At 35.8% G+C, this 20,013-nt stretch overlaps 1 protein-coding gene across 4 annotated transcripts in view; it reads left to right on the top strand.

Moving 5' to 3' along the window:
• Positions 1-8,411: 8,411 nt before the first annotated feature.
• LOC132152919 (collagen alpha-3(VI) chain-like) overlaps positions 8,412-20,013 on the top strand; it is a 40,227-nt gene continuing 28,625 nt past the window's right edge. For 3 of the 4 annotated variants that reach the window (XM_059561915.1, XM_059561913.1, XM_059561912.1), the window contains exons 1-5: positions 8,412-8,652; positions 14,065-14,173; positions 15,936-16,532; positions 18,153-18,746; positions 19,098-19,709. In XM_059561915.1, coding sequence (XP_059417898.1) covers positions 14,092-14,173; positions 15,936-16,532; positions 18,153-18,746; positions 19,098-19,709 — 1,885 coding nt within the window. In that variant the 5' untranslated portion in view covers positions 8,412-8,652; positions 14,065-14,091. The remainder of the gene's footprint in view (positions 8,653-14,064; positions 14,174-15,935; positions 16,533-18,152; positions 18,747-19,097; positions 19,710-20,013) is intronic. The other variant, XM_059561914.1, reaches the window with a different exon arrangement.

The raw sequence follows: 20,013 nt of genomic DNA, 5'->3' as shown, positions 1-20,013 counted from the left end.
AATTTCCGAAGTTGTGTGCCCTCTGGAAATGTTTTGAAGATGTGTGACCCACTGAAGCCACTGTTTGTCTATCCTCCACAGCGTTGTTAATTGACAAATTAATCAAATATTTTAATTAAATATGACATTCAACTATCAATCTATTCTATCTATTAAACTATGGTTCCAATGCCTCTTTCCAATTTTTATTTTTAAATCGACACATCACATCATTGGAACCTTTTCCTGTACTGTCTAAATTAAACAATCTTGCATCATATGAATTTGATTGTGAAGGGTTTTGTGGATTAGATTATGAAATGCAAGGTAATCGTACAATAATACCACACTTCAAAATGCATCTTTATTATGATGAATACAAAAAAGTACTACTGTGTAAAATGTACACGGCCTGGCCAAAAAAAGTCACCATTTGGATTTAAATAAGCAAATACAGCAGAGTTTAGGATAGGATCATTATTGTAGTGATTAACACGTTTCTGGCATGTTATATTGCTTAATTTGTGAAATAGTGGATCAGTGAGCATAAGCAAGGTTATTTATTTTTTTATTTTTTTTATAAATCTAAGCTTGCTTATCTTGAAAAGCACAGAGTATCTCTTATGTTACGCCCCTGGACTCATTTCATTGTGTTTTTCCTCCCCATGTGTGCTGCAATTAGTCATTCTATGCACCTATGTTTTGCAATTATCTATAAGTTCTTGTCTTTGTGTCTCTTCTCTGTCGCATCTACGTCGTCCATCCTTGCTGGTTGTTCTGTGTTACCTTTGTGAATTATCCCTGTGATTCTGGATTAAAGACTTTTGCTTGTACTCCATTTCTCTCTCATTCCTCCTTGAGTGAAGTGTCACATCATCCTTTTCTAAAGCCTCACTGTACTTGCTATTTAAGACACCCAGATGATTAACCATAAGAACAACACTACTCCTCCAGTGTGGTTTCTTTACTGTACCACTCCTCTCTTTACTCACACAAAAACCTTTCTGTTTGTACTAGACATGAGTTGAGGAAAATGTTAAGCCCAAAAAATGATGCTTCCCAAAATACATTAGGCATGATTCATTTTATTCATGGAAATTCTCATTTCCAGCCTAAATGCATTTGAACATCATGGGGAAAAAATAATATGATTTTAAAGCAGTCTTTTTCAAAGGGAAATGTTCAACACTTCCCTTTCAACACACAGTGCATTCTAAAAGTTCCATCACACCCGGTTTCACTACATTTCCAGCCATAAATAATGTAGGCATTAGTCATGCGGCGTTGTAGTCATGGTTACTAGGTTCAGAATTTTAAAACTGCAACTGTCGGTATGGGACACCCAGTGAGATTTCAATCAAGATCATTGTTCAGCTAGATTGGTGAGCAAGTGAAGCAACAAGCTATGGGGAGGGTTAAAACTGCGGCTGCTGTTGGCAGCTGGAATGGGGAATTTGATACATGCTGAGAAAAGGGCAAGGACTTTAACATTCAAAATTTTTTTATTCCAGATTGTTAGTCAGTTAAAAAAGAACAACTCCACTTTATTCAATAATTCGTCTCCTCCACATCACCCTAGCACCATTTTGGAGAATATCCACTGAACGCAAACAGCGTATGTTGTTCTGTGTCCGCTGCAACACACAGATGTTCTTCTCGTTCAAATCAAAGCATGGCACAGCTGACACAGAATAGCATATGCTATTTGTGTTCAGTGGATACTCTCCAAAATGGCACTAGGGTGAGACTAATTTCTGAATAAAGTTATTTATCTATTTATTTATTTAAAAAAAAATTTGCACACAAAAAATATTCTTGTAGCTTCGTAATATTACGGTTGAATCCCTGATGTCACATGGATTATTTTACCGATCTCCTTGCTACGTTTCTGGAAGTTGATCGTGGTAGTACCCTTGCTGTCTATGGCAGGGTCAAAGAGCTGTCTGAATTTATCAAAAATATCTTAATTTGTGTTCCGAAGAGACAATCTTGAGACAAAACAAAGGTACTGATATATTATATGATGAGTCAGTGCAAGTTTCTTTCAGTTGAAACAGCTCAGAATTACATTTTAGTCTGAGACTATAGGCTTAAGCCTTGTCTGTTAAACTGGGGGTATAAGTAACACAGATCGGTAATGTTTTGCAATAAGGTCTCATTTGTTGTTCATTGAATAATACTTTTTCTGAATTGTTTTGCATTAAGTGTGTGTGTGTGTGTGTGTGTGTGTGTGTGTGTGTGTGTGTGTGTGTGTGTGTGTGTGTGTGTGTGTGTGTGTGTGTGTGTGTGTGTGTGTGTGTGTGTGTGTGTGTGTGTGTGTGTTGGTAATTCTATACATTGTGGGGACAAAATGACCCCACAAGTAATACCGGTAAATTTTGACCTGGTGGATAATTTTAGGTCCCCAATAAGGAAACAGGCTTATAAATCATACATAATGATGTTTTCTGTGCTGGCAATATTTAGGGTTTAGGAATTTAAAGTACATATAAATTATACTAAAGTTCCATTTAAGTTGTTCATAAACATCACTCAAAAGTTCAACTAATTGCATTTAATGTAATTTTAAACTGTGATGTATTTGAAAGTTTAAAGTTTTGGATGATTTGTTTGGTGCCAGCTTTTTTGTCTTTAGGCTGCAGCACCACAAGAAGAATCTTTAAAATGCTGAAGTCAAATTCAAAACAGAAATACACCTGAAAAACTGTCCAGAGAAAGAAAAGGGAAAAAATATGGTGAAAGGGGGATTTTAGAAATGTGTTTTCCACACGCTGTGCACAGCTGCCAAACATCTCTGAAAATCCATTTCATCTGGTTTAGAGACTTCTTACAGAAATGTGAGAGATAGAGAGTTTGGAAACCAGCACAATCAGATGATCAGCTGCGATCTACGTGAACATTCTGTCTTGCAGACACTTTGTTTAGAATCCTATAGGGCAGGGGCGGACTGGGACCAAAAAGTGGCCCTGGACTTTCTGGCCCACAGCAGCCCACCACATCAAAACGCAAACGCCCCTGTTTTGATGTAATTTATTTATTTGATATTTAAGTATACTGTTTGGGGATTTTAACCAATAGGGCAACTGATCCTCCATTGAAAAAAAAAAAAAAAAAAAAAAGATAACCTGCGTGCTGCAGCTGTTCATTTAGCGACTCCTAGTGAGCGATACATGTTCATCACGAGACAAACATTCTCCTAGAACTCACACTTTGCATTCAGTTAACAGATGCATGAATATGCGGTAATATAAGTTCATGATCCGATTCGTGAACAGATTATTCTCTTGAGTAAATCTTTTAAAATAATCATTTATTTTGTTTAACGAAAACATTGTGGAAACCAGGGGTTCACAAACTGGATAGATCTGAGGTGCAGGGCTCGCAAAATCGCTAGCCCGACGTCCAGGGGCTATTGTGTTTTGCAGTCGGGCTCCAAAATGTATCACTGCTCTTCCCGGCGGGCTATCGTGAATAGCGATTTAAAATTCGCGTTGTTCACTCGCTTGGAGGGGTGAAATGTATCGTAGTTGATCGTTTTCACTTGTTTCTAAATCTTGCTGATTCAACTTTTTTAAACAATTTGCGCGCGTTCGAAGCTTGCGCGCACTCGTTCAAAGCACGCGCTGTGAGCAGCATTTCAGACAATGCGCGTACAAAGAATTAATTCATCTTTTGGGTATCGTAACTTCTGAATGAACAAATACACACACAATTATTTCAAAATAATTGTCTCTGCAAGTATTCTCGTAAACACAGTCGGTTATGTTTTAAGTGAACGTATACAGTGGCCTGCTGCTCAGAGAAATTACCAGATGAATCTGTCTCTCTCTAAATTAGACGAAAACGCGCTTGTTGGCTGCGCGATCGACTCACTCATCCATTTGCGTAGAAAAGAGATGTAATATTATGATTTCCGTCAATTAAAAAAAAAAAAAAAATCATATATATATATATATATATATATATATTTGTGTACCGGGTGGGCCGGCCCACATTGGCTAGCGGCCCACCGGGAAAAGTCCCGGTGCTCCAGATGGCCAGTCCGCCCCTGCTATAGGGTCACCCTTTAGAACATCTGAATCCTTTTTGAACCTCTGCCTCAGTCTTTTAGATGTTTTGGTTCACTAAAAGTGCTGCTATAAATAGTAAAACAGAATATAAATGAATGGTTGGATAAATAATATGTGAATGTGTATGTTATTTATAATGATTTTGAATTCATTTTAGGTGCATTATAGTCTAGCAGTTCCTTTAAGAATAAACTTCAACTGAGTTTGTAGTTTGTGTTGCTCAGCTGTCCAGCTGGAACTAATCTGCCATCTGGGAATCATCTTTACTGCAGGGTCTGTGCCCACCTGGCCTTGTGTAAAACGATAGAAAACCATAGCTCATGTTAAAGAAAAAGTGATTTAGACTCTCAGAGTAAAGTAAGTGAAACTTGCTGAATGTGTAGCTTCATATTTTTGCTTAGAAACCTTTTTGATGTTTTAACATTGAAAAGAGTTAGTAGATTTCAGAGTACACTGAAAGTAATTCTTAGCTGGAAGAACACTTGTAAATTTAAAGGTGCAAGCCAACACTGCTTGGTAAACAAGCTAGGTGTTTGCAAATGTTTGGCAATGCTTTTTATTTTCAATGGTTCTTTCCGTCTATAATAATACAGAACCAAAGACTTAATTCCAGACTCCTTGTCAGTGTAGCAGCAGAATGGTCAAACAACTGCTACCATTAATGGATCTTGATTTTCATAATTTAATTAATATATTTTTATAATATTATTAATTATAGCATTTAGCTATATAAATAAATGTACATTGTTATTGCAATTGTGCGTGTATGTTTACTTCCTCAAAAAGTAGAATGCAGAATACTAATGACAAAAAATGCTGATTAAAGATTTAGACAAAATGCAATATTTACAGCAGAAAAGAACAGAACAGACTAGGAAGCATTTGGCTATTGGCATTCGTTGTGGAAAAAACTTTACCAAAAGTATGCGCACAAACATGCTGATTCAAACTCAAATGATTTTGGGTCTGGCTCACATAATGTCTTCTTCTTCTGTCTTCCCTCTGCTCTTTTAAAATAAAAATGGAGAAAAGGCCCAAAAGATAACCATACATCACTCTAGTTTCATCTAGTTTTACATCTAGGAGGTCGGTTTGTGAGTCAGCATCCTCTGTGCAAAGCAGAGGAAACTCTGATCAGGTTTTGGGAAATCCACTGAACTCCATAATATCCATCTGGTTACCCATGGAAACTCTTGGACCGCAAATAACTTTCCATGAAAATGTAAATGGTGGTTTAATCCCACCATTAAACCCACCATGAAAAAACCTTAAAATGTTGCAATATTTCCAACACTCAGATCAGTCCAGTGCACCAAAACCACGATAAAACCCAAACCATTATGTTTTAACTTTTAGTACCATTTTGCTGCTTTAAGAAATATACGAAACAAACCATATGCTCTTTCTATTCCATTGATATCTTCTAATTAACTGAGTCTAAATGCACTAAAGATGAAGTGTCTGAGACATAGATTTAAAATGTAGGTCCTAGAACACTGCCTTTTTTTCATTGCCTTAACCCCAATTATTTTATTAAAAGAGTGTGTGAGCATACCTACTGCAATATATATCTTCATTATTTTAACGAGCTTCAATGCATTTCAAGTTTATTTGTTTATATTATTATTATTATTTTTTAATGCTACTCTTTTTTTCTGAACCAAGGACTAATTTTAAGCACAAATAGTGAATTAAGCAAGCTTTTAAACGTAAATAATAATAATAACAAAAAATAATAATAATTGCTATAAGATATACTATGTAACCCATTTATATATGCATATATTTTATATGATAAAATATGCTTTTTATATTCATGTATTATTTTGCAACAACCTTAAGTTTATTAAGTGTATTTCAAGATGTTTAAGTTAAACCTATTTACAACATATTTAATATATTGAAATTGTGTTAAAATGGAACCACTTTAAGTATACTTAGTGCAATTTAAGTGTATTTCTTTTAATACTTCATGAACTACAATTAGGGTATATTTGAAGCATCTTTTTAATGGGCTTCAAATACATTTTGATTGTATATCGGTTCAATAGAAATTAATTAGCATTACACTAATAGTTTATTATAAAGCTGTTTTTTTCAGTATATATACACACACGTACACACTTTCATATCTAGAAAACTTTAATGTATTATATATTGTGTACATTACAAATATTCATAAAATACATTACGTACAGCAGCATACCTTGGTGAAAAACAATACATACTATTAAATGTATTACAAATGCACTTGAAATATGAGTACATTTATAGTATTTGTATTACTACAAACATACAAGTACATTTTAATACATTATAAAAAAAACATAATAAATGAAAAAAAGACTGAAATATTTTTACATCAATGAATACATAAAAATTACAATGCAATTTTTTAAAGGAAAAACAAAAATAAAAATGGACTGAAAAACAAAGTGCAGAAGTGAATAGCTGCATGTGTGCAAAGACTGAAGATTATAAAGTTTAAGCAACAGAATAGGGAGGGATGGAGGTGGACGAGGAGATGGCTTAGTGATGGTGAGAGGCAAAAGTGCAGGGATGATGGCAGGATGTGGCGAATGGATGGTGATGGGAGGATGACAATGATGCCCTGGTGGCCAACACATGGTGGAGTCGAAGTGAGGACCCAAGATGTAGATGGGGTGGCTTCTGACTGATTGAGACTGAGCTGGTGAATCCGAAGACACAGACAGAGGGGCGATGGATCTAAACATTGTTGCAGTTTCCAGAGACCTGGGCACAGCCACAGCAACGAGCATTGTCGGTGGAGCCAGAGTACCCGAGGACTGGGGCGTTGACGGTGTGACAGAGGACTGCGGTGTACCCGATGGGAAAAACTCACTGAAGCCAAAGAGGTGGAGGGTTGGAGCGCAGCAGATGCCCTGCATGTCTCTGGGAGAAGTAGAGTGACGACTGACCAAGGGGGAGCCGGTGGGATGAAGTCACTTCTTTGTCTACGACTGGCATGTTCTGCAACCAAGTGCTTGCAATTCAGACACGGTAGTATTTGAAGACTGCTTTATCACAGGATCTGTGAAATTATATAAAATTAGCCAATAACAGTTTTGCATCCTTGATTGAATATATGTATTATAATTTACATTGATATTCATTAGAATTTTGTTAACTTCTCGGTTTACCTTTTGACAATATCCTCATTAAGCTTGACACATGTGTGTCCATTCTTATCCTCTTGTCTCTCGTCACTGTACAGCACTCTATGAGTTACACTGAACAAAAGATTAGAAGAAGCCCAACAGCAGGACATACTGACTGAATCACCCTCTATCAGGCCTGATTCAAAAATCTCTACAAACAGAGGTGATATGATATTAAAATATACTTACTATTCCTTTGCTTGTCTCTGCACTCAGAGTTTCAGTTTGTCTTCTATAGCAGCTAATCTGAAAATATTATTTCTCACACAAAGACAAATGATGATTGATGCCTTGACCCCAGCCTCAGTCCATTCCTTGTAAAATTCACTCATTTCTTCACTCAAATTTTTGAATCGATTTTTCTTGACAATCCTCATAAAGCTGCGGTTCTCTCAGTTGGTTGTACATCTGTTTCTTCCACACTTTTTCCTTCCACTCAACTTTCTGTTAACATGCTTGGATACAGCACTCTGTGAACAGCCAGCTTCTCTGGCAATGAATGTTTGTGGCTTACCCTCCTTGTGGAGGGAGTCAATGATTGTCTTATGGACAACTGTCAGATCAGCAGTCTTCCCCATGATTGTGTAGCCTAGTAAACCAAACTGAGAGACCATTTAGAAGAGTCAGGAAACCTTTGCAGGTGTTTTGAGTTGATCAGCTGATTGGCATGTCACCATATTCTAATTTGTTGAATTGGTGGTTTTTTGTTAAATGTGTTCCAAAATCATCACAATTTAAAGAACCTAAGACTTAAACTACTTCACTCTGTGTGCATTGAATTTACGAGTCTCACAACTTGAGTTGAATTACTGAAATAAATTAACTTTTCCACAACATTCTAGTTCATTGAGATGCACCTGTATATATATACATATATGTTAAAGAAGCTTGCAAGAATGTTCATATATTGTGCTTGTGATTATTCCTTCAGTGGGTAGCCAAGGATAAAATTTGAGTTGGAGAAGTATAAGGAGAAAAAAATTGCTTTGGCTTGTTACATCACCTTCCTAATAAAGAACAGCCATACCAAATACAGAATTGGGTCTGTTTCTCATTTATGACTCTCTTACTCTCTTTTTTCCCCTCTTTGTTCTTTTTCCTTCTCCTCTATGTGGAGTAAAGTAGGAGGCGTGGAAAAATTGGGTGGCTTTTCTCCAGGATTATCTGAGTTGTGTGTTCTGTCCCAGGCTGGAGTGAGTGACACTGCTCCTCTGGAGAGCACACAGTCAGCTCAACGGACAAGAGACTCACAGCAGAGCTCTGGTTCATGAGCTTATCAGTTTCATCTCTGTCTAACCCATCCAGAACAGTTCTCAGAAGGAAAATACCAGGAAGATAATGACCTAAGAGTTGTCTTTTTGCAGTTATTTGAAATTTCATTGAAAGGTTGCGGAATATAGAGCTCTGCATTCTTTATTCCAGAGGTAAGTTGCTTGGTTATATATGAGTCATCCAAATGTCTTTGTAAGAGAAGCATGAGTGAGATCATAAAAATGCTGTGGGTTTTGGTGTATTTGGATGCATGCATTCTAAAAAATTTATGCTAAAATCCATTTTTTTAAAATTTGCCATGTATGCACCCTTTTTACCCTATAAAGTTTGGTTTGTTTGTGTAAAATTTCAACATACACAAAGTGTAGGCAGTTTTACTTCTTAATTATAGTTTTAAAATTAAGAATTCACAGGGTACACTAAATTTCAAAGCTTTGGCAAAGCGACTTGCAGCACTGGATGAGGCATTTGAGAAGAGGCAGAGCAAAGTGCTCTTATAATAGATGAGGAGGGGCTCTGTGTTAAGTGTGTGTTAAGAGTGAACAATTTAGCAAAAATGATTTTGAGACCATTGTTGCTGTATGCATTCATGTGTTTGTGATATGGTTACACATAACCTCAATGATTCTGTTAAGTAAAAGTGTAAAATAAACATTTTTCTAGAAGGATATATTCCAGAATTTTCATCTTAATTGTCTGGTTTAGTTGTGATGCCGATTTCTGTTTTCATCAAGATGATAATCAACCCGGATGAGAATAATATTGATTGTGAGCTTGTTTAAACAGAAGCAAGAAGCAGAACATGTCAGGAAGCTTTGTTGCACTTTTCTACCACTATAGACACTATTAAAATTGCACTGTAAAGACAGGGTGATGTGAAACACTTTTTCCACTGTCTTTGCCAGATGGACAAAGAATGCTGGGAGAGTTAGAGCTGAGGCATTACATTTAAGTGAAGCAGAACCAAATGTGGACCCTTGAAAACATCAGAAATTTTAAATCTGTTGCATTACTTTCACTTGACTTGCATACACATAGGCAAACATTTAACTGTCACCACAAACATGCACAGAATTGTAGGGTACTGATATTTACCCTTTAGGGGAAGATAAGGTGTACATTCGATAGTACTGCTCCAGTGACAAGTTAAAGTTAAAATTTGTACACATGTTTTTTTGAGAGTGTGAGCATTATAATTCCTCTGTTGGGTGAGCTTTGAGAAAGACTGACAAGGAGAAGGAGTTATCCCCATTTAAAACACTAGGGGACAACGTTGAGACACCTTGTATTGCTCATTTGGTGCTTATAGGGCATTTAGACTGAGGTTGTTACAAACATATGTTTTTCATCCCATTACTGTTGCTTGGGCATTAAAACACTGAACATTTTACATGTCATGTTACATTAACTATCATAAATTTACTTGTAATACATTTAAATGTAACACCATTGTGTGCTGAAATTTGAAAATGATTTAAAAAATAATTTCCTGCATCCAAATGAAATAAATGCCAACCGAAACAACTTCAACTCATAATGTAATTTTGTGTAAGGAACTCTCTATCTCTCGACCTCTAAACAAATATTATTGATATATTATTACAAACAGTTGCTACTATCTCACAATATTACAGCAATCCAGTCACATTTATAGCAAATAACATCTCAAAACCCATGGTGACCCTGCTGACAAAAACAATAGACCATAAACCATTACAGAAATTCTAAAGATTTCCACTACAAATACCACTACAAACCATCAACTCTTAACCATTAAAACTAGTAAATAATGGTATCCTATAAAATTAGGATTTAGTGGTTTTAAAAAAAGCCACCAATTAATATTAGAGACCAAAAGGCACCATTACAGTTTTTATTAAAACCAATACAAATTTCATTATAACCAGTAAAACCATTACAAATTATGTGATGGTTTCTTTTTTTTTTTCATCAGGGGAATAAAAAAAATATTATTATTTGAACTAAAATACTTAAAATCTATATAAAAAGAGAAGAACGCAAAACAACAAAATTCTTAAATTTGAGTATTCACATGTCTCTCTCTCTCTCTGTGTGTGTGTGTGTGTGTGTGTGTGTGTGTGTGTGTGTGTGTGTGTGTGTGTGTGTGTGTGTGTGTGTGTGTGTGTGTATGTGTGTGTGTATGTGTGTGTGTCGTGACTCATGTGTGTGCCATGTTAATCAGACTTATCACCTTATTGGTGGTTTCATATTTTCTTACTCAATAGGCCTCTCTCTCAAATGTTGTCTCATTATGATTGAATGGAATATTCATGTCAGAAAAAGACAATGCAAAGTAGTAAATAGCAGGGATGGGCAACTTTGATAGTGACGAGGGCCAGCATTTTTTCTCCTTTATACCAAGGGGCCTTACTAATCCACGTCCACACACCTTTTACATCATCTTACTCAATTTTGTTTTTATTGAAGGAATTTAAAGTATAATTAATGCAATTTGTTTTTAAAGATTTTATTAACTTAAACTTGTGCAGTTATGCTCATTCAGAAAGGAAACTGTGTTGTCGATTGACAGCAATATCACCTAAATAAATAAACATCTCAATTGCATTGTCTCTAAATCTGCAACAAACAAATATACAGAGGCCCTTTTTTTATTAGTGGCCAACAGAACATTCTCAAAACAATGCAAGGGGACAGTTAAAAAGGGTTTATTAAAATAAATAAATAAATATTCCAAATTGTACCATAAAATAACCGGGTAACTGCAGGAGTTTTAAAATAAAATTTTAAGAGGTTTAAAGACCTGCACTTCAGATTTCAGCCTTTAAACTATTTTTAAGAAAAGGGAAGCGTCAAAAGTATCAATTATTATATTAATTTAAACAACTATTATTAATCAATTATTATATTAAATTACATAAATATGTATTGGAGTTTTAATTTTTTAGATTTTTATAATGCATTGGCTTTTTGTTGGTTCACGTTTTAAAATATTTTACATATGATTTACAGTTTATTTTAATAAATAAATAAAAATGGTGCATTATAGTTGACACCTAGATGAACAATTGCAGTTGTTTTTATCCTCCTCAACTGCTATTGACGTTAGAAAAGTTTAGCTTAACTTTAGAAATTGCTGTCTTTGTTTCCATGGCAATGATGGAGTCTACAAAACGCGCGCCGCTCGCTCTAAACCTGCGCGCCGCCTCACGTCTGCCCTTTGAAGACAAGACTGCTAAGAAGGTTATCAATGTGTATGTCCAGCAACTAATGATGAATGCGTGGCTTGCAGAGAAGCATTTGCTCACGGAGGACCATGGACTGTCTGACTAAAGGGATAGTTCACCAAAAAATAAAAATTTCATTCAAACTCCCACAAGTTGTTCCAAACCTGTTATAATTTTTTTCGTCTGTTGAACATAAAAGAAAATTCTTTGAAGAATGTGGGTAACCAAACAGTTTCAGGGTCCATGTACATTTGGATAATTTCATTTAGAATGCAATAAAAAGAAATGGGGAAAATGGCTCGTTTTTTTTCTTTTAGTTCAACAAACGGAAAATTTGATTTTATCACTGTACAAAATTAATTTATAGATCTAAAACCCAGTCCTGAAGCTGGAGAACCATGTTCAAACCCAACAAAGTAGACTATAAGAGAAACATCAACCAAGTATGTAATAAAACTAATAAAATTATAAGGCATGAAAAATAGGGATTTATTTGCCCCAAACCCTGTTAATATTTGTCAGTAAGGTGCATTCACTGATTCTATCTTCTCTCTTTTCTATCTCATTCTTTTCATGTGAACTGAGTTGGAGTTGGCTACACATGCTTACATTCATAAATTTAAACATTATTTATAATTTATTTCATAAATGTAACTTTATTAATTTTCGCAATTATTTATTAATGTCACACACCTATTTAGTACCTTTTGACTTAAATATAACAGACATATTATCATGAAACTGTTCAGTCTATTATTGACTGATATTTTTATTCCACTTCACTTTTATCCAAGGAGACAGAACTATTTGTACTCTATTTATCAGTGGGACAATATTCATACAATACTATAACCTAGAAATAATTTAAAGTGGTCACTTGCAAGTCGCAGCAGTATGAATTATATGTCCAGCAATATCTGATTCAAATATTATGCTAATTAACAGTGAGCTGTGGTTTTAGTCATTACAGAGCCACACTCGTACTGACTCTTATTCTGTCTGAAAGAATGAAAAGGCTGTGCTGAAGGCAGAGCGATTTGACCAATCAGGTTAAAGGAGCACTTCAGCGCCGCCCACAAGTGCGAATGAAATATTGAAGCCATAAACCGATTTGTAAACCTCAAACAAAAAATGAGAAATCGAACCAAAATCTAATTTTCTCTTTGTTAAACTAAACGTAAAACGAATAAACATGCGGATATTTTTCCATTTCTTGTTATTGTATTCTAAATAGGAAATAAAATAATCAAAACGCACATGGACCTTTCTGGTCCCCAATGATAGCATACTGTAGAAGTGACCGAGGACCAGCAGCTGTTTAGATACCCACATTCAAACTATCTTCCTTTGTGTTCAGCAGAAGAAAAAAATTAATGCAGACTTAAAACAACCTCGGTGAATTATGGCAGAATTTTCATTTTTGGGTGAACCATACCTTTACAGTGACAGACAGATCTGTGTTTCTAAAGGTATAACCTAATTGTGTTATTAAAATTTGGATAGTCTTTTATAGCATGATAAACGTTATATTTTAAGACATTATTAGACAAATTAATTAATATATTATATTATAATTAATGTTAGACCCTATTTATTAATTTATAATTTATATTAATCATAAATATATATGTATATAATAAATAAACATATACATTATATACATATAAAAAAAAGTTAAATTATTTAGATTTAATGTTGTCCTAATTTAATTCTCATCCAGGTAACAGCTGCAGTACTGTCAAGAATGGTAAGAATTAGGTTAATAATTTAAATTCATGAGCAATGATTATGTTTTGTCTGTGTACTGTTGAGCTATGAGTTCCTCACTGATTATTTGTGTCCTTTTTTTCTCCTCTCGTTGGGGGGGGGGGGGGGGGGTTAAGTCCAGTACTCTAGATGTGTTTTCTCTTTGTGTGTGTGTGGACTGCGTAATGCTTAGTGGTTTTTACTGGCAAGTGAGGAACATTGATGTGGGAAGAAAACCTTTCTAAAATCCTGAAATCTGACAGCTGTGTGGATTTGGCTCACGGGGTAGACACAGGACAAATAAACCTCACTGTGCCGCCAAAACTTTTCCTCTCCTTCTAAAAATAAGCATAAACAGTCCAGAGGTATTTCAATGAATGTCAGAAGTGATGAACAGCTGTCATATGTGTTTGTGCCATTGCAAGTAAGTTTAACTGAAATAAAGGGATGTTCTGTGAGAATTTGCATATATATATATATATATATATATATATATATATATATATATATATATATATATATATATATATATATATATGTGTGTGTGTGTGTGTGTGTATGCTGTTCATTTTCCCAAAAACTTAAAAGCAGGTGTTTTTTTTTTTTTTCCAGCCATCTGTTCCATCGCTTTTGTGGACAATGGGGAAGAGCCGGTTACTGCTGTTTGTCCTCTGGGGTGTAATGGTTTTTGGCCTATTCCCAAATCTTGAAGCTCAGGATGGTAAGTTTAGTCCATTTTTTTTTATACGTATATAAAAAATTATATTCATTAATTTTGCCTCTCCAGCCTTCTTTGAGAAGTAAACATCATGATATGGGAGAAAACATGTTCATTTTACTGTGCTACGTACCCTTGACCAGGAAGTGACTTTAAAATTTGGTATCTTGTGCTTTGCAAAGCTCTATTGTTAAATAATAAGTTTAATTACAGTTTACTGATTTACATAGTTTGAATCCCTTCAGTTATAGTTTGATGTAGTTTGTTCAGAACCCCTAATGAACAAAAACAATTCAAAGGATAATTGAATTTTAAGCTACAACCCTGAAGGGTCTCCAGAGCTACTGTCAGCGTCGGGAACGGCCACAACCAGTTAATATTGACTATGGATAATTCATGAAAAATGAAACTAGAAATGACCCAATTAACAATTCCCCCACTGTTAACATGACTAGTTTGGTCACAGTAACATTTTCTGCATGCTGGGATGCCTCTTGTGCTGTTTTTTGACACGGTGAGACGATGGATTTTAGATGTAACAGAATTTCAAATCTATCAACATCCATCCAACTGTCTTTCTGTCTCTCTGCCATCATCCATTCACTTATTTATCCATCCATTCCTGCACTAAAATCTTGGAAAAAGGTAGATTCACTTCAGAAATTGATACCTAAATTCTTTAGATGACAAGGTATCACCAATTTTAGACTTTAGAAATCATCAGCAGCTGTTGATGGCTAACCATCCCGCACAGCTTATGTCTTGAGAGCTTAATGTCTTATGTGTTTATGTCTTCACAGTGTAACCATTTAAGTAGAAAAAGTGTTCCTCCACATTTGATACAGTGATGAATCCATATGTTCTCATCTTTGAATTATTTACTAAACAAAGGGCATATTTAACTGAATTAAAATATTTAAGACCTCATAAATTAAAGTTAAAAGTTTTGTGCCTTGGTATTTTGTAGTGTGCTACAATGATGACAAACTGCACTTTTAGCAGATTACTGTATTCATTTTAAAATGACAGCCTCTCTCTTCTAGAAAATAAAGCTAAAAGCATGGATGACTCATTCTATACTACAGACATGTTTGCATCAGATGCTGTCTAGAACATTAATGTCCCTCCCCTTAATATCACATGCAGTCGATTATCAGGGAGTAAATCATGGCTCATATTTTTGACATAAAGCTTATTGGCTATTAAAAATGGGATAAACCTTTCAATATTTCAGTTTCAGTAGATAGATACTGTTATCATAAGAAATAAAACTGTGCGAAAAATGCCAGTAAAGAAGTGACAATAAACATATTTATGAAGGTCCAAAGATGAGACAGAAGGGTCATGACTGGTGCTGTTATCACTGAATACTGTAACATGAGTCTGCATGGTCTGACTGGACACAAGAAGATGAAAAGATTGAATTGCCCAGGCAGCCTCTAGAGGGGCCCAAACACATATACAGTACAGAAACTTCATTATGTACACACAATTGCTCACACATTACAATTAAATACATTGTACAATAAAACCCACACTATTTAGAGTATGAAAATGAGAAAGTTGCAAAGCATCTTCCTTGTTTCAGCAGACATGCAGTATAATTTGTTTGTGTTGTGTTTTAATGATGGATTGTAATTATCCATGATCATGTTTTGTGCTTGCACCTCTCCCCTTTCACCCTCCCTCTTTCCTTTTTTAAACCCACACATTTTGCATTATATTTTCTTTGTCTCTCTGTCCTCTCTCCACTTCTCCTTCAAAGCCCCTTCGACAGCCAACCTTGTACTCTTAATTGATGGATCAGAGAGCATTGGAGCTGCCAACTTCCCCCTCGTCCGTGATATGGTGGTCCAGTTGATTGAGGGACTTACCATTGGCAGGGATGCAATCCGTGTAGCCCTCGTGGTTTATGGTGCCGTCCCTGAAATTCAGTTCTATCTCAAAAGCTATGACAACAAAGAGAGTGTTCTCAGTGCTATCCAGGGGCTTAAGTACCCTGGCGGTTATGAGGCAAACCTGGGGGCTGCTTTGATGGAGGTGGCAGACAGTGTATTGGGCCAAGATGCAGGAAGCAGGGCAGAGGAGGAGGTACCCCAGATGCTGGTGGTGATCAGTGCTGGGGAGTCCACTGATGATGTTAATCAGGGCAGTAGGGCCCTAATGCAGGCCAGTGTGTACACATTTGGCATTGCTATGGGTGATTCTGCTACTGCCCAGCTGGAAGCTATTGCTACAGACAAAAGCTTTGTTCTGTCTGCTCCTGATGCCAGAGCAATGGCAAGCATTGGTGACAAGATACTGCCATACATTAATGGGGTTGCAGAGCGCACCATTGTGATTGAAACAGATTTCACAGAAGGTATGTAATACTGTATGAGGGGGATTCCATGTGAAACTGAAGAACGGGAAATAGTAACTGTACTCATCATGGAGGTGGACCACCACTCTGTACATTTTGTGTCTCAATTATTTAAAACACCTGATTCAGTTCATCTGGCAATCAGGTTAGAACTCCATGAACAGCGCAGAGTGTGTCAGATGAGACATACAAAATGTGCAGAGTGTTGGGTCGCCAGGACCAGGATTAAAAACCAATGCTGTAAACAACATATGCTGTTTGCTGATGATAAAAAACAAGTTTTGTGGTTCTCTGTTCTAGTCATGGATTTTGTTTTCTCTAAAATACAATATTTACACTAAATCAAAAGTGTAGCACAGCTTTGTATAAGATTTTGGTCATGCCAAATGTCCATATGAAATGAATTAATTTACATTGTTTTACTACATACAGTATATGATTAATCTATGCAATCTTTATGTCAAGTAAAAAGATTGGTGTTAGTTACAGTTTTTCTCAGTCGCTTTGGTACATTTGAATCATCTCGAATCATCCTTGAGATTTGCAAAACAGTAAGTGCATTTCTCAAAACAACTCATACAAATAGCAAAACACCATGGATTACCTGCAAAAGCCAGTCTCTTGCTCAAAATCCTTAGTTCATCTCTCAAAAATAAATATCTGTGTCAATGAAGATATCAGTGCCATCAGAATGACAAGTCCTTGTGTCATAATTTACGGATAAAACAGTCAATGTATGTGGGATATTGATTGAAAGAGACTGGATAGAATTCCCAGTTACACCTTTACTAGTGGTCTGACACCCCCCCCCCCCCCCCCAAAAAAAAAACTAAAAACAAACAAAAAAAACCTTTACAATGTCATTGTGATATAGAAAAGGAAAAAGAAATTTGGGCACAATGATGAAAATAAATCAATTGTCAGAATGTGTAACTCTTGTGTTGTCCTCTGTCTATACAATATATGCTTTCTAACTGAAGAGTCATGCGATGAACCTTTGAGCTGTTTCAGAGAAATGGTTTATCATTGGTTTGTCATCTACATTCTCTTCATTAGTAAAGATTTACTTGCACAATTCATGCCAAATTGACAAAAAGTCTAATAATAATTTGTAAAAATAAAAATAAAAAGTGTGCTTGGCAGTTTATGACAACTAGACCAACTAACCATTTTGCATTTAATGACTTATACGATGAACTAAAGACTAGATGTTTTGAGCGGTAAGACTATTGCACAGAAAACTATATAATAAATTTTGAGGGACATGACATTAGCAACTGATAATGTAGGAAACCGCAGATAAATGTGCGTAATCAATTGCATGAATGTACAAAAGCAATCGCAACTTGTTCAAAAGAATGAGAAACTGGTTTTATGATGTGTATAAATGACTAGATGATGTGGAGGTTGTACAAGTAGTTTTGAGAATTTCATTTCTGATTTGAGAAATGCACCAAAGTGACTGAGAAAAACTGTAATACATTGTAACTGTAAAAACCTTCAAGCTTTAATTTTTAAGATGAGATAAATGATGAGAGCTAACTGTTTCATAGGTTGCCTGATTTTGGTCAGAATTTGCAGAAGGACTAAACAGAATTCTCCTTTTTTCTCCTCTTTTAGCTTTGGCTGTTGGGAAGAGAGATATAATTTTCCTCATTGACAGTAGCATGGGTACTGTCGTAATCAATGCAGTGCGAGAATTCATCAAAAGGTTTATTGACACCATGCCAATTGGTCCTGATCAGGTGCAGGTTGGAGTGGCCATGTTTTCCACCACCCCAAGAATGGAGATCAACCTCAACTCATTCAGTTCAAAGGAATCACTAATCTCTGCCCTCGCAAGAATAAAACCCAAACCTTCGAATGAAGTCAACATTGGTGCTGCCTTGAATTTTGTGAGGACCAACATGCTCACAGCTGAGAGTGGGAGCCGCATTGATGATCAAGTGCCACAGCTTGTATTGCTCCTAACCAGTAAAAAATCCAAAGACAGTGTCCAACAACCGGCTGATGATCTTCGTCAAATGGGTGTTCTGACTTTGGCTGCAGGATTAAAGGCTGCAAATGAAGCTGAGCTCCAGCAAATAGCGATTGATGACAGTGTTGTTTTCATGCTGAAGGACTTTAAGGTATTGCTGCGCAACCCCAAAGAAATTATCTCCCCTCTCTCTACATTGGCTGGTTTTGTTGTAAAAGAGATTCCAACTGAACCAGGTAATATTTAGAGTTCAAAAATGCTCATTTTGTTTATAAAAACTGATTGTTTTGTTCATAAGTATTAATTATGTATGTAGATAGATAGATAGATAGATAGATAGATAGACAGACAGACAGACAGACAGACAGACAGACAGACAGACAGACAGATAGATAGATAGATAGATAGATAGATAGATAGATAGATAGATAGATAGATAGATAGATAGATAGATAGATAGATAGATAGATAGATAGATAGATTTTGCCCATTGATACTGTCTTATAGCACATACTGTATTGAAATTCTGGAACTTCATTTAAATGATACTAAGATATCTAAAATTGTGGTTATGTAAAATCTTCTAGACCCAGTTGTGGATTATACTACAGTCCACACCCAAAGAATTGTCCGAGACATTGTCTTCTTGGTCGATGGATCTAACTATGTTGGAAATAACCTGCAATCTGTACTGGAGTTCATTACCGAAGTGGTGAACAGACTAGATGTTCGACCTGAGCGAGTGCGCATCGGACTAATGCAGTTTGCTGAAACGCAGCATACAGAGTTTTTTCTGAACACTCACAAAACCAAACAGGATGTGCTGTCTGCCATCGCTCAGCTGAGATTGAAGGGAGGACGTGCATTGAACACTGGTGCAGCCCTACAATATGCACTAACCAACCACTTCCAGCCTGCAGTAGGGTCTCGTAGGAGAGAGGGGATCCAGCAGGTCCTGGTTTTAATAACTGGAGGACCATCTCAAGATGAGGTCAAGAGGATTGCAGACCGTGTAGCTTTAGAGGGTGTTTTGACTTTTGCTGTTGGAGCTGGCCAAGTGGAAGATCGTTTCCTGAAAACTGTTGCTTTCGTAGAGGATTTGGCTTACTACAGAAGAAATTTTGCTGACTTGTCAAGTGTTGTGGATGAAATTATGTCACCACTGGTCACTGTTGTTGGGACGACCGATACTGTAGAAGGTGAGCTGAAGCACCTTTTCATAGAAATGTATTAATTAATTAATTGAGGTGATGAAAAACTATAAAGTTCAAGAATACATCATATGTGACCATGGACCACATTATTAGCAATAGCCAACATTAAAAAAACAGTGTATGGGTCAAAATTATATATATATATATATATATATATATATATATATATATATATATATATATATATATATATATATGTCAAATTCATTAGGATTATGTCAAAAATCATTAGGATATTGAGTAAAGATCATGTTCCATGAAGATATTTTGTAAATTTCCTACCGTAAAT

This window comes from Carassius carassius, chromosome 11 (assembly GCF_963082965.1).
Source record: "Carassius carassius chromosome 11, fCarCar2.1, whole genome shotgun sequence".
NCBI classification, from domain to species: Eukaryota; Metazoa; Chordata; class Actinopteri; order Cypriniformes; family Cyprinidae; genus Carassius; species Carassius carassius.
This window is presented reverse-complemented; position numbering and strand designations above follow the sequence as displayed.